General features: G+C 43.9%; 1 protein-coding gene across 2 annotated transcripts in view; it reads left to right on the top strand.

The window, feature by feature from the left end:
• The first annotated feature begins 2,651 nt into the window (after positions 1 to 2,651).
• The window catches only part of LRCH2 (leucine rich repeats and calponin homology domain containing 2), a 37,427-nt gene continuing 24,110 nt past the window's right edge, over positions 2,652 to 15,968 (top strand). For both annotated transcript variants that reach the window (XM_040083869.1, XM_040083868.1), the window contains exons 1-3: positions 2,652 to 2,943; positions 13,375 to 13,519; positions 15,265 to 15,391. In XM_040083869.1, the coding sequence (XP_039939803.1) occupies positions 2,652 to 2,943; positions 13,375 to 13,519; positions 15,265 to 15,391 (564 nt within the window). The remainder of the gene's footprint in view (positions 2,944 to 13,374; positions 13,520 to 15,264; positions 15,392 to 15,968) is intronic.

Below are 15,968 nucleotides of genomic sequence, written 5' to 3'. Positions count from 1 at the left end.
CTCTTCATGGAAGTGTGGGATTTGCAGAAATGTTCAAACTCCTGAAACTCCACTCTGTCTGGCAGGGCTGCAATAAAATATGTTTGTCTTTTGCAATCTCATGACAACATCTGAGCGTTTCCATCTCTTCCTGTACTCAGCTTCCATAATAAATGAGAAAATGTAACAATCTCTGTTTTGGAGGAGAAACTGAGGGATGGCACAGCTATGGCTTACTGCTCTTTGTGCCAGGAAGGTTGGTTTGGCAAGCCTTCTGCAACTAGAGTAGTACCTCTGGTTTTGCTTGTGAAATGACAAAGAAAGGACGGCATGGGGAAAAAGAACTCTTGAAAGGCTGTGAAATCCATTATAAATAAAAGTAATTAGACTTTAGCATTCCAGACATCTGTTCTGGTTTATCACAGGAGGTGATAAATGACCCCCACAGGTAAATGTGCTCTGCCACAGGAACCTGCAATCAGCTTTCAAGCTTTTGCTTCAGTAAGCAGGAATTTGCACAAAACAGTTTGAAGATTGGGAATTTTTGGTGAGCTGTTGGGAAAAGCTTCAGACATTGATTCCAGCCTCCTTTATGGGAAACTTCAGTTCCTTTGAAGATGTGAGAGTGTGTCTGAGCAGACCGAGCAAGCTTGGCTTGCTTTCTGTAGGAGCACCTGCAGGTACAGTGAGTATTTGGTTAAAGATAAAAAGACCCCTCATACATGAGAAGTCTGGTGACAAAAAAACATTTTAACCCTTTGGCAATTTGTCAGGCCTATTTCATACAAAGAGAGCTTAACCTCTTTCTCTATCTAACTTGGGCTCTAAAGAGCTGCGTGATGTGGCTGAGAGGGAGGACAATCAATCTGCATCTCTGAGCTGGCCCTGTGTGGAGCCACATGCTTTGGAAAATCAGAGCTTCTCTAACATTTAGTAGGATTTATGTGCTGGAGCTGGTCCTGGCTCCTGCTCTGCTTCACTCCTGCCAGCTGCAGAGCCACCGTGCCTCCTGCTCCATGTCTGCAGGCAAAATCATCCTACACACTTGGCCCAACACCAGTCTGAGTTTATTCACCCTCCGCCCTCTCTGGCTGGAACCTCGGCCGAGGGCAGCAGTCAGCAGTCTTTATACAGGTTTGCCTTGTAGTTTCTTGCTGTGAATCCAGGGAATGATTGTCTTTTTCAGGGTAAGAGCAGAAGCTCTGGCCCAGCCAGACTGACACAGATGTTCATCTTCTAGCTTGGATCCCACAGCCCCCAGAAGCAGCCACAGCTAAGGCCAGAGGAAGCAGACAGCCACAGTATTTGCAGGTGAAATTTGAGATTGGGACCCCTTTTCCCCCCACAGCTGCATTTTGCACACAGAGCTCTTTGCTGGAAGGGCAGTCTGTGTGCCTGGGCAGGGAGATCCCCAAATGCACAGAGCGCAGCGCTGAAGCCTTCACTCTTCAGGAGATGCTCACTGATCCTGGCTCCGGTTCTGCTGAATTGCACCTGAACATCACCCACATCCCATTTCAGGGCTGATCCTTTTGTGATCCATAGTGGCTCAGCTGTCTGTCAGCGATGTGTTGCTGGCTGAAGGCCAGTGTCTTCCATAGCCCACAGAGAGGGAATTTCCCTTAGATCCCCAAATCAGGCATGACATATGCATGCAAAATATAAACAAAAAAAAACCAACCCAATCCAATTCAAGAATGTAAGGACCTTCATGAGGTTCAAGGCTTAAAAGCAGATTCTGCTTATCAGACATACAAGAATTGCATTAAAAGGTGGGTCTATGAGGCTTTCTTTTGCATTTCCTAATCACAGCTCCAGAGCAATATTTGAAAGATAAATATGCAGCACCTAACAAGGACTGATTACATGGTAGGGGAGGCAATTATCCATCACTGTCCATCAGTATCCATCAGTATGCCAGCAGCTCTGTTGCATTTTATTCAGGTAACTGGGCCCTGGACCTTGTAAGTGGCTTCTTTTTCATGTCTCCCCACTGCCCTTAAGCATTCTGAGCCACAGGCACTCGTGTCTGTGGGGCTTTTGTGAGCGTTCCATCACCCATTTCAGGGAGAGCCGCTCGTTCTTCTTCCCTTTGTTGTGCCACGGACGATTCCTGGGTGATTTTCCAGCTGCCACCCGCGGGGTTCGGCAGTCCGTGCCCGGTTCTGCCGGGAGCTGGGTTTGCGAGGCAGAGGCAACGGAGGCTCTGACGTTGTCGGTGCAGGACAGCTCCGGGGCCCTCTGTCCTGGGTTCCCCCCTCTCCCGGGATGTCTCCGCTGCCCGCTCCGGTCCCGGTCCCGATCCGATCCCGCTCCGGTCCCGGTCCCGATCCGATCCCGCTCCGGTCCCGGTCCCGATCCGATCCCGCTCCGGTCCCGGTCCCGATCCGATCCCGCTCCGGTCCCGATCCCGATCTCGATCCCGATCCCGATCCCGATCCCGGTCCCGCTCCCCTCAGCCCCGGCAGCGCCCCCTAGCGGCGCGCCAGCCCGCGGGCACAGAGCCGCACGCCCCCTTCAGGAGGCCTCGCCCCTCGGCGCCGCCGCCGCCCCGGATTGGTTGGCGCGGCCGAGGGGCGCCGCGAAGCCCCGCCCCGTCCCGCGGCGCCCCCTGCGGGCCCCGCGGCGCCTGCGCAGCGGCGGCGGCCGTTGTTGTGGAGGGGCCGGTCAAGATGGCGGCCGGGCAGGGGGGCGGCGGCGGCAACAACGGCACCGGCAGCGGCGCCGGGAGCGGGACGGTGCCCGGGAGCGGAGCGGCGGGGCTCGGGATCCCCGCGCACCTCACTCTGTCCTTCTCGTCCGGGCCGCACTGGGGCGCGGCAGCTCTGCCGCAGTCGCACACGGTGCGCAGCCTGGAACGGGCCCTGGAGGAGGCGGGCAGCTCGGGCATCCTGTGCCTGAGCGGGAGGAAGCTGCGCGACTTCCCCGGCAGCGGCTGCGACCTGAGCGACACCACGCAAGCAGGTGAGGGGGCCCTGCCAGTGCCGGGCCGGGGCTGCGGGCGTGCTGCGGGGCCGCTGCGGGCCCGGCGCTGAGGGCGGGGGGCGCGTAGCCGCTGTGGTGGCCGCTGGGGCCGGGCCGGGCGGTGGCGGGTGCCGGGATGCAGCGGGAGGGGTCCCCGGTGGCGGTGGCAGGGGGGGGCTGTGGGGGCAGCCGAGGTGGTGCCACGGGAACACCTTTGGGTGAGGAGCGGAGACCCCGGTGTGCGAGGGCAATGGGGGGCGGTGGGGTGCTCGGCGTTTGGTGGGCTCTCCGTGGAGGCAGCGGGACGGGGCGTGGAGGATGTGGGGCTGCGGTGTCGGGGCGCACTGGGGGCCGGTTCTGCCCGGTGAGTGTGGGGCGGGCGTCCGTGCAGGTGCGGGCTGTGAGCGGGGCACGCTGAGCCTGGGGAGGTGGGGGGCGAGCGGCTCTGTGTGACCGTGTGCGAGAGCACAGCGGTGTGTGTGAGTGTGGAAGGGCCCAGGGCTGTGTGTATATGTGTGTGTGTGTGCGGGGACACCGGGCTGTGCGGCTCCCTGCCCCGCCCGGCCGTGCGTGTCCGAGCTCACCGTGGTGTTCCGGGGGGTGCAAGTCGCTCTCCCCTGGGTGGTGGGAGCGGAGCCGGCGCTGTCGGTGTGCCCGGGCTGCCGGGGAGGAGAACGGCTGCTGTCTATGTGCCTTCAGGAAACAGGGGCGGTCTCAGGGAATCGGGCATTTGTCCCCTGTGTCGGTCTGTGCGTGCTTTAAGGATGGAGAATTGCGGTGGAGCGGGGTGTGCAGGGTGAGGGGAGCGCCTGAGTTCTCGCTCGGGGGTATGAGAGCTCCGTGTTGTGGTTAGGTTGTGCCTTCAAGGGTGTCGGATCCCTTGCAGTAAAAGCTGTATCGCCTGGGGTATCGCCGTCCCAGTTCAGCAGGAAGATGGTTCCAAGTGCGGGTGCAAGGGATGTGTGAGAATCCAGCAGTGAGTGTGGAGAGCTTGGTGTGTTCACTGTGTTGGTAAATGCTTGGATATCGTGAGTGTGGGCCTGGATTTACCCATGCTTTTTAGATGAAACCTAAACATGGAGGCATTTTTCTATACAGTTCCTAGAAAACAAAGCTACATTTTCCACGGAGGTTCTCTCATATTGTCGCTCGTCTCCGTGTGCTTATGAGTTGTTTTGCTGCTGGGGTAGTTGCAGAAAATGGATAATTTCAAATAATGTGCCAGACGAAAATCTTACTGAGATGCCCAGGATCTTTTGTTCATAAATACTAGTGGCTTTTGAAAATGTTGTTTGAGTGAATTAATGCTGTGGGGGGGTTTGTTTTGTTGTAGGGCTTTTCTTCCCCCATGGGTTATGAATCGCTGGCATATTGTTTGGAATAGGAGACTGTCCTGCAAATAAAAAGAGATTCCATGAAATAATGGAAGCTGGAGTTTCCCTTGTAGTAGCATAAAAATGTATTTAGCAATGTTGTCCGTCACTGCTTTGTGCAGATATTCAATAACCAAAGAACTCTGAGAGAAAGAAACATTGTAGGCATGTAGGTAATCTGTTATTAAAAAGGCTTTCTGTATCCTGAACTTGGAGCATCAAGTTTTTGTACTTGTTTGCTTCTAATTATTGCTGTGTGCATTTTGGTAGGTTGTTTTTGTCCATTTATTTTGAATCTCAACATTTGAATCAGAGCTGTCTGCAGTGATCTTGTGTCTGTATTTTAGGATGTAGTCAAGCCCAGTCATTCCCATTGGGATTGAATTGTTATTGTGAATGGTGGTGTGAAAATGTTCTAAGGGCTGTCTCTGGCAGAAATAGCTTTATTGCCTGCTGCTCTAAAATCCTGTACTGAAATAGTTAATCTGTGTCCATGTAAGTACCACCTCAGGAGAATCCTGATTTAATGTAGCCCTGGTTTATGAATGAATACCGGTGAAATACAAATTTTAGACATCTTTCAAAAGATGCTTGTGAACAAAAGACCTGTAGTCTGTATTTTGACTGCATCTGTAGAATTTTTCTGTCAAGTGGGTAAACGGTGTTCTGCTGGTGAATCATGGACATCCTTGACAGTGTCAGCGTGGCCTGGAGCTCGATGGGGAATCAGCAGCTGCCTCAGAGGCAGCAGTCATGCAATTATTGGTATCTCTCTATCAGTTATCCCTCTTTCACATGCAAATATCCCCATGAACAAGGTTCTGGACTGAAGCTGAGCCATAGGAGATGGGGGCTTGGGTCACAAATCTTTGCAGAGTTTCACTTTCTGTTTTAAGTCAGTGACTTTGAGATTCAGTTCTGTGGTACTTGTAACAAATACGTTAATAAACAGTCTCTGGCCAGCGTGGAAGCAAACAGTTTCTTTTCCATATCACAAATCCTTAGGCAGTAGGATCTGCAGTGTTACTGTAAACCCAGAATATTCCATCTTTATATCAGTAAAGTCAGCAAGAGCTATGTTGAAGCACAACTTCTGTTGAATTATCAAAAATAGCTTGGGATTTTATTTTGCATCTAACTTACATAATGGCTTGCCAATACTTAATTTGCAAATACTGAGGCGTACTTCTTGTATTTTAAATTATGTGTCTAAAGCATAGTGACCCTGTCTGGCTGTTTATCTCTTTTTGTTTGTTTGTTTTTAACTGTGAATTGTCCTTGTAGCACTTTGGCCAGAAAAATCCTTATTTTATTATTTATCTGAATTTGTCTTCTGGCTGCCCTAACAGATCTTGTGTTGCTTTTAATGCACTTCCAAGGAGAAAATAAAATCATAGTTCTTGAGATATCAAGAGGTATCTTGAATATTGCAGTAATTTTATGTGTAATTTTGCTTCTGTCTGTATGAGCAGCATTAGACCCCCTGGCAGTTAAGTAATTGAGTCTATCACATCAGTGTAATCACAGTCTGCTTAGCTGAAGAGTTGTGTGTTTGCTGTTTTATTTTTTTAAGCACAGGTCGGTCTGACAATATAGCACAGGAACCTAAGCCAACCTGTGCCTTTAGCAGTTTGCCCCCTTTTCAGTGAGTACCTTTTAAAAAATAAATTTAGTAAATACAAAAAGTGAGTGACCGACAGCTCCAGAAAAACGCAGTGGTGCTCTCAGGCTTATTTGTTTACGGCTTTGTCACAACAGCTTCAATTCCCACTTCTTAATTCTGAGGGAACTCCCAGGCAATTATAAGTAGGTGAATGATTGCCTGTAAATAGACAAATGTTGAGATTTCTCCTTTCTCACCCCTGCTTCCTCCTCACAGCACAGAAGAGTAACACTACTGTATTCCAGTATGGCTTGAGAGTGAGCCCTCCTGTCGTGGCCAGTACCAGTCTTGGCATGGCATCGTTACAGAGGCCGTTGGCACCTGTACTTGCATGCCTTTCACTGTTTTTGCATCCTTTTTCTGGCCCTTCTAGGGTATATTGTCATTGAACTGATTACTGATTAACCCCCAAGGCTTGATACTGAGTGTGAAATGTGTAAGAATGTTAATTTATAATGCAGTTCTGCCTCTACAGTATGCACTTCTAAACCAATTATATTTTCCTTTCTGAATGAAATTATTTCTGTTGGTGGAGTCACTGTTGATTAAATTCAGAACAGCAGTAACTGAAGAGTGACAACAAATCCAATATTCACCTAAAAAACTGGCATTCATATCTGATGTATATCCTGAATCTTGATTACATTCTGCAAATCAAACACATTACAAAATGTGGTTCTTCAGCAGCATTTCCTTCATATTTGAACAAAAAGAGGAACTCAGATTCTATGTTTTTGGGGCAGAGGAGCCGGTGTTTATGCTCTGAAATGCATCTGATGCAAAATCTGGAAGTGGCGCAGTTTATAAACAATCATGGGAGTTTTCTGCAGTGTTCTCACAGCCTGGCCAGTGTTTGGACAAAGCGGAAATGAGCTCTGTGTGCCTGAGGCTTTCTGGCTAAAGGCTGCTGTAAAGGATCCTTGTTAAGGATGCTTGGAGTGATGGGCGAGTTCAGTTCAGTGACTTGAAGTTAAAGGAGCTGATTATTACTATTTGCCTGCCTAAAAGGATTGTGTTGTGAAGAATACCACATATCTTAGTGTAATATTAAAAAACCCAATAAATTTAGTGTTACAGCCTTATCTGAAATACTGACCTACAAAAAACATGCAATGTGTAATTTCTTTACTTTTTACTGTCTTCATCTGTCAAAATTAAATTTGCCATTGCCTTGACTATTTTTGTGTTTTGTAATACCCAACATCTAACGTCTGTAATATTTCTGTGTTTGACCAACTAAGGAACTTTTTTTGATACATGTTTCTACTTATTACTGATTATTTGCAGAGGGGGCAAATAATTTAGATTGCGAATTGTATTGCAAAACCTTGTGCGATAAAGAAAAATGGAGTAGCTTTTGCTCTTTGAGATACTCTTTTCGGTGAAGTGTGTTTTCCCATTTCAGTTGTGCTTCTTGGTTGGAGCTGATCCAAAAGTACATACTCATACTCCCAGCAAGTCTGGCATTTAATGCTGAAATCTGTCCTTAGCAAAAAGGTAACTAAATCAGGGCTGAAGGCTGGAGTGCCACAGAAAATGTGAGTTATTTGATACATTTTTTTTTTCCTGTGGTAAGAGTGGAATGACAGTAGGAAGAGACTTCTGAGTTCTCTGCGTTTCTGTGGCTGTCGAACAGTCTGATACTCATCGTTCTTCCAGCTGGGATTGTTTGCCTCTTGCTAGGAGAAAGTGCTGACAGGTCTAGAGGAGGTCACACTCTTCAGGTGAAAATAAAAAAAAGTCTCATTCTCTGGTACAGAACTAAAATAGCTTTATGCTTAGCAGACATGATTATCATAAATGTGTTTCCAAGTGTCAGTGTATGACTTCTGAAGAAAGGGTTGTGTACTTCTGTGGCAGCAGAGCAGCAGGTGTAAGTGCACAGGAGCAAATCCCCACCAGGCTGTGTTAACCCAAACACTCCTGCCATTTGGCACTTCAGCACCGTTCCCACAGGTGGAAACAGGATGTAGTGATGAGAACCTGTTCTGTTCAAGGCTGACCTAGAACTGAAAGGTTTCTGAGAGTGTTTGCTTCAAGTTGTTATATGCAGTAATGAGAGATCCTATAGAATTATAGAACAGGCTGCTGCTGTTCTTAAACGCTGCCATGAGGTCTGGCTTGAGTAGGACAGAGTCAGAGGGAGGCACCAGCCAGCAGGAGCAGATGCTGAAGTTGCTGCAGCAGGGGCCTCCAGGTCTCAGGAGAACATGCTGGAATTGTTGCTAGACCCTCTTCACTCAGTGCTCGTGGACTGCTCGTTTACCCATTTTCAGGTTTTTTTCTGCTTTCATCTTAGTGCAATTGCCTTATTCTCCAGTGTTCTTTGTCTTCCAGCAGTTTAGCCTACCTCAAAAATGTTTCTGCTTAGTTTATCCAGTGACAAGCCATTTTATCTGCACAAAAGATAAGTCATGTAGCAAACACTGATTACTGCAGGTTGGTTGTAGCTTGTCTCATATCTACTTAGATTGTAAGCTCGTCAAAGGCTTGGATGTGTGTTACTGAGCATACAGAGGCTGCTGTAAGTCTTGGGACTTTTGTGTATATTTGATGTACTCCTTAATAAGCCCAGGCTTTGTTTTGTTGCCAGTTGAGGATTACTTTCCCCTGTATTACTTGTCTGTGAAACAGAAATTTGGAATTAAAAATTTTGAAGCCAAAAATGAGCTTGTCAGAATTAAACCAGAAACTATTCCGTGCTGTCAGGTGCCCAGCTGAAAAAAGCTGCTTGTAGCCACCTCTAGTCCGGGGAGCGTTTTTTCTTTCTTTTAAACAGAAGACTGACGGCTTCTACTTGACCTGAGTGTACCCAACAGATAAAAATCAAGTTAACTATTGCTACATAAGCTTTTAAGAATAGGCTTTAAATATATGTAGCTTTCCTTGACAATTTGTTGTCAGTTTCGTTTCCTGAGAGCTACAAGGTTTTGTCAGGTAGTATTCTCAGCTTCCTTACTATGCATGAGATGTGATGGGTGCTCAGTTTGTTCTGTGTTGTCCTTCACCATTGCTCTTAATGTTGGAGAGCAAATGTTGATTTGTACGTGAAATTCACAATTACATGGGTTTATAGATTTATGATGCTGTAATTCTTGAAGATTCTTTGCCAGTAAGTTCAAAAGTTTTGGTCTCCTTTGCAGCTGTAATGATTGCTGTTTATATCAGTATGGGGAATTATTCTACATCTGGATGTATTTTAATTGCTCATTTTGCAACATAAGTCTGAAGAGTTCTGATATTTATTGTTTAGTTATCTAGGTTTGTTTTTCCTTTGAAGGGAAAACTTTAAAACATTTCTGTGTATAACAGCACTAGTCATGCATTAAGATTGGAACTGGAAAACTACAAGTAGATGTGTAGAGTTTGAGGGAAGTGCTAGAGGGACATCCCAATTGAGGTGAGCTTGGGAAGCTTAAGAGTTCCTTTCTCCTGAGGCTCCTTCTCCAGTTTGTTGAGAAACTAATCAAGGCAGGAAGAGATCTGTCTGCAGCAACTAACCACAGAAATGGCACCTAGCATGAACAAACCAATCCCCTTGTTTGTGTAGCAGAGCTTTCTTCAGCCAGTGGTTTGTGGACATTGACAGCTTGTGCCTCCTGAAGATTCCACATGCAGGTGTTGCTGGAGTGTTTGAAGCTGATTTTTCCTTCTCCGGAATCATCTTGCATCTGACAGACAAATGAGTTTTACCCATGTTCTGTGTGGTGATCTCAGATTTATGCTCAGATTGACTAAAAGAGTATCTCTGGGATCAGGTCTGAACACTTGTTTTTAAGCATCTCTTGTCTTCTGTAGGACTAATTTTACAACTGTTCTTAGACTTTGGTTGGGTTGGGCTAAAGCATTGTCAGAAAAGCTGGCTAGGAAAATCTATCTGTGATGAGTTAGGAGAGCAGTTCTGGGTTTGTGGAGTATGTGAGGAATGTGCGGGGTTTATGATCTAGTTTCTTAATTCTGTTTTGGAGCAAACAAAAGCCTAACGCCAATATCATGGATCAGCAACATATTTTTGTGAAAAATATGGTAATATGAAGATGAGGTTCAGGTGTAAATTTCCTAGCTGAGCCTTGTATTTCAAATTCAATGCCTAGTGGATGTAATATGTGAATATAAAAGGGATTGTACTGATTTAAATAACAGGCCAATCTGTTGTATCTGCATGTTCCTGATGGCAAGCAGTACTGCATCCTTAAGGAAAAGTGCAAAACCAAGGCAGTTGTGATGTTAATACTACTTAAATACCTGGCTGCACACTGCTGTAACCTGACAGCTTGAGCTTTTTGTTTTCCCTCTTGATCATGGCTTAAATTTATACAAGATAACTTCTCAATTCTTATAGCTTCCCTTCCAGACTGATTTCCTTAAATTCTTTTCTTTTGATCTTTCTATATATTGTTTTTTAATCATCATCTTATAGTAACTAAAGACTTTTTCTGTGAAAAAAAAAACCAAAAAAAACGCCTAAAGGGCAACTGACTTCTTCCTTTTTTTTAGTTCCTCTTTCCAATTTAACCTTAGTAATGGTGTACTTCTCACTTTCATTGTTCCTGTGGAGATAGAGTATTGAAATACCCTGTGATTCATAAGCAGGCATGGTAGTGTCTTCTGTTTAGTCCTCACATAACACTCCCACCGAGAGTTTTCCAGTCTAAACTGGTTAAGCAAAGGATTCCTATAATCTCACTTCTAGAGGAGTTGTCAACCTAAATCATCTGTGATTCTGCATTTAGCAGCTTTCCTTGCTTCTCCAGTCTATTAACCCTGACAAAGCCATTCTCAAGTGAGATGGAAGCTGCCTCGTTTATAGAGGAGCACTCTATTCCTAAAGTTTCTTCCTTTTTTCAGACTGTATTTTCTTGGTCATCTGTTGTATTAATAGTCTTTTAAAAGTACCTAAATTGCTCAAGTTTCGCATCTACATTTTATTTACCACAATAGACAATACTACCTCATAAACTTCTTGCTTGTTATAAAAACATTTTTGGAGTAGAAATGATTCTTTAGTTTGATACTTTTAGCTAAAAGTAGCTTTACTTGATTTAAAAAAACTGCAAGTACTTTCAATATGAGAATACTGTGGAAAACTATAGATACTCAAATCTTTCTCTTCATAAAAATCGGAACCAACCCCTGGAGCTATTCTAATGCTGTTTTGCAATGATGGAATGAAAAATTGCTTGGACTACAAGTGCTATCTCCCACCTCTTTGTTTACCTTTTTTTTTATTTTATTGTTGAGAGATAGTGGGTGTCATTTCCTATTTTAATAGGATTTCTGGGTTTCCTAATAAAAAAGTGTAACCCTTGCCTTGCAGTGTCTTCAAAGACATTGTTTCCAGAGAAGTGTTTTCTACAGTAATCCACAAATAAAGTGACCTTGGTTTGTATTTTGATGTGCAGCTGTGTGGGTTCTGTACGAGGGCGCACTGAGGGGCTCCAGCCACACTGTGCTGATGTGATTTGTGTCAGGCCAGGCTGGAAACCACAGCTGGTTTATGCTCCCTATGGAGTATTCCATCCCTGGTCCAGTTGTCCAGAGCAGAGAGTTGGCGCAGCCTCTGCTTGTCTGGCCTGCCTCTAGATTTTATTGTTGCAGAAGGACTAGCAAAGCTGTTTTTAACCTGGGACTTTCCAAGATGTGGAGTTGAGGTGTGGCTGGAAGCAAATACAGCAGCAAAATTTTTGTGGCCTTGAGCCTTCGCGTTCAGGTCTAACCCACAGTGCTGCCCCTTAAGCTTGAGAATGTTTTTTAGAAATAATGGAGCGACAGCCAGATAACACACAAAATTTCACATATTCTAGTCTTGAAGTAAAGTTAAAGCTACTGCCAAGCTAACTCCACAGGAAGATGCTGTTTCATTGTACCAGTCCATTTCGTTTGCTGGTCACCTGCAGCACACTGTGCAGGCTGTTCCCTCTGCTCAGCACGCTGGTGTCCTGCATTCAGCAGCACCACGGGCTGTTCTCTGCACAGCTTTCCTCTACCCTTCTGTCCTGCAGCCCACGCTGGTGTGAACAGGGATCCTTTAGGTGAGCCTTTATTCAAACTGGGTGTCTTCCAGCTGAGGTCCCGGCTCTCATCCCGTCCCTCTGGCTGGGTGATGTCTGTGCACTTCCGGAAGGCACATTCTGTCCTGTTTGCCAGGTTGCTGATGGAGAAGCTAGGCAGTGTTGATTCCAGTGTTGGCCCTGAGAAATGCTGCTCGTAGCTGCTTTGCCAGTTAACTTCAGGTTGTTGAGCTCTCTTTGAACCTGACAATGACTCGAGGCCAATTTTCCAACCCTTTCCTACGCTTTATGCAGAACTGTTCATTCCAGTGATAACGTGATGGGAGCTAAGCAGAAACAGTTATTCCATGTGAGTGTTAAAAACTGAGAACTAAAGCTTGAAATAGCAAGGGATATGTATTACTTCTCTGTTAAAAGACTCTGTTCAGCATTTCTGAGAAACCACATCCTTTTGAAATGTCTGGGGCTGGCAACTAGAGTTCCTTTCAGAAGACTAGGCAGTTCTCAAGTAAATATCTTTCTTCCAAGGTAGTTTGGTGGACTTTTGATGGCACAAGTTTTGGTAGTTTAGCTGATAATTTCCAGGACTCTTGGGTCACATCTCATTTGTATCTTCTGGTTCATTTCAAGGTTTCATGTAGTCAGAGGTGCTGTGCATTTTGGTAATGCTCTGTTTCGTCATAACTCCTGCATGCAGATTTGCATAATGCAGTCATGCAGAATAACTCTAGCTCAAGAATTGTGTTTCCGTGGTCAAAGATATCTCTTCTTTCTGCTTTTAGGCCAGGCTAAATCACACCTTGACTTTTATATACAAATACTTGTGGCATTGATTTTTGCAACTTTATCCTCTTTTTAGTTAAGTTACAAATGTGTAGCTGGAGAATGTCAGTTAGTGTGTTGAGGGTGTTTTGAGAACTTGGGTTTAACATTGCAGATACATTGTACAATGACATTGAATTCTAATGTAGCTAAGGAGAAACAACATTGCCTTTGTACCCTGATTTACTGTTGTGCCTGGAGTTGGAGGGGAAGAAACCCAAAAATTGCACAGAACAAAGACTTGATAGAGGAGGGGCAATCATAATTGATATTCACTGTCATTGTAACTGTAACTGTGTAGTAGGAAACGTATTTTTGAATTCCTGTCACTCTTCTACTTTCCGTTGTAATTGCATATTGAACAATAATCTTTTAGTATTTTAAGGCTCTTTTGTGTATTAATTATATGCGGGAGCATCTGGTAAAACTGAATTATTTTACACTTCTTGCAGCACCTTAATTTTTAGGAACATGACAAGAATAACAGTGGGTACTTTTATCTCCTCTTACTGCAGGGAAAGTCTTGACTAAAAAAGGAATTTTTTTTGCTATTTCCTTCTAGATCTTTCAAAGAACAGATTTACTGAAATTCCTCCTGATGTCTGGCTGTTTGCGCCACTGGAAACTTTAAATTTGTATCACAACTGCATCAAATCCATCCCAGAATCTATTAAAAACCTGCAAATGCTTACATACCTTAACATTAGGTGAGTAATGGTGGTTGATTTTGGTCTTTGTATAACTTATCTCCTTAGAGAGTTGGTGTTTTGCTTCATCAGGTCATTGTGTTTGCAGAGTTTCTGAAGTTGTATTGACAGACAGTGTTCCGAAGCTACAGCTATAAAAATTTGCTGCTATCAAGAGGCTGAATTACTCTGGCCAGAAAGTCCTGCTCATTTTGCCCATTATTTACATCCACTGCTGTACTGCTCTTTTTAAACTTGGAAAACATATGGTTGGGTTTTCTCACCAGAACGGAAGATGGATATGAGCTCTGGAAGGAGAAGGAATCTAGAAAACTCTCCTGACCCTGTTTTCCACAATACTCCTTGTTTCTGATGTTGACTGCATGAAATCCAAAACAGTTTTCTCAGTTAAGAGCTATTTCAACCCCCAAAACCTACTGTGTCTCAAAAACTGCAAATACCAGTTTTTTGCAGTGCAGGAGCATGTGGGCTGTAGCATTGGAGAGCAGGCTGAAATCTGCCTTCCTAGCTCAGGTGCTTTGTTACAGGAGAAAACCACATGCTCTCACATTGTAATTTGGGCTTCAGATGGTGGAAGAAACGTATTGTGCATTTCATAGTAAAGCAGGCAGCTCCTAAAAAACCCCAAAACCTGAAAAACCAGAGAAAACCTATGTAAGGGATGTGAATGACAGTTGCATTGCCACGTTTTTATAGTCAGTTCAAAAAAAGTTTACTTACATGTTATATTTTTGCTTCTCATGCTTTCAACCAAAAAAACCTGGCATATCTACCTGAAATGCAACGTAAAAAGAAACTTAATGCATACCTATATAAATAACTTCTCTGTATTGTTCACTTAGAATTTAACAGAATGAATACATTGCTTTTATAAAGGTACTGTTAGAAATTTCCTTTCATTTTATGGTGTAATGTTGCCGTTCTATAAACTGTAATCATGGAGAAAACATTAAAGCCCCAAGATTTTTAGATTATGAAACCAGTGCTCTGAATACATAGCAATTAAGTACTAAAACTTGTGGTATTTTTCTTAATGTAGTATGAACCCGAGTATCAGCACTTAAAAGTAACTTTTTTGTCAGAAATAGAGCTAGCTCTACCTAAATCAACATCAACCAACAGAATTTTATTTTTTGCTTTTATACATTAATTAATTGCTTTCATATCACATCTGAACAAGCTCATTTTCTTATGGCTTTTTAAAATGTACATTATTAGAAACATTTTATGTACTTCTGGCAATGGAAGTCTGTTAGTGTGGGCCACTATTCAATGTAGAGTTAAATCCAATAGCGGGTTACAGTGTATTTCAGGTGCACAAAGCAGGTATACATGCATGTCGCTGGAAAATCGTGTACACAGAAGAAAAAGACTTTCCAGCCTATTGCTCAGCAAAATAATTAAATACTTAGGGTTTTTTGTGATGGTAGGAGAAGCAATGGCCTTGCATAAAGTTCTGTCTTGGCAGACTGTCAGGTCAGGTGGTTCTTCTGAAGATACCAACAGGATAAAAGCAAGTGGCAAACATTATTTCTTTTAACAGATTTCTCTGTACATTTTGGTGTTAGAGTCTGTCCTGTGAAATGGGGAATCTAAAATTCACACACCTGAAAGAGCGTGTATCGGATAAGGAATTCATGATGGACATTGCAGATGAAATTGTAATAGGTGGAGAAAAGTTATCTTTTTTATGAATATTGTATGTTATAATCCAGCCTTGCCGGTCTGTTTTTCTTTCTTTCAAGTCGAAATCTTTTGTCAACGTTGCCAAAATACCTGTTTGATCTTCCACTGAAAGTTCTGGTTGTCAGTAATAACAAGCTGGTCTCCATTCCAGAAGAAATTGGAAAGTTGAGAGATCTAATGGAGCTGGTAAGTACAACTGTGAATCTTTGTAGTAAGCACACTTACAAGCACTATATGTATTATGTATTCATTATATATTCAATATCATAAATTATTAATATTTTTTAAAATATAGAGCTACAACATTGAAATTCAGTTTCTGTGTTTTGGTTTATTTTCCGAGGTTGTCAAACCCAGAATGATGATTAAGGACATAGCAGAGAGCCTTTCATTCCAGTACCTGTGACATACCTGTTTAGAATATAAGAAGGCTGGAAAGATTCTGTGTGATTCTTTAATCACTCTGATCTACATAAATTCATATTAAATTACTGTCAGAAATAGCTGTAGTCTGTGTCACTTGATGCAGCTTTGTCACCCTCTAGTGCTTGTATCCAAAAAGCTGCTGAGCCTGCTGTTGCTGTTGTACATTTTTTAGTTTTATGGGTTGGTTCAAGGTTTATTAAGGAAAGAGAATTTTTAGAAGAGGAGCAGAATGCCAGTCAATTGGCAGCAATAGCACAAGAAGTTTTGACAGATCCGGGAACTGCACCGGGAACTCCTGATTTCTAGGCTACAGTACTCATTTCAAGCCCAGCATTTC

The sequence above is a fragment of the Hirundo rustica genome, chromosome 21 (genome assembly GCF_015227805.2).
Source record: "Hirundo rustica isolate bHirRus1 chromosome 21, bHirRus1.pri.v3, whole genome shotgun sequence".
NCBI classification, from domain to species: Eukaryota; Metazoa; Chordata; class Aves; order Passeriformes; family Hirundinidae; genus Hirundo; species Hirundo rustica.
This window is presented reverse-complemented; position numbering and strand designations above follow the sequence as displayed.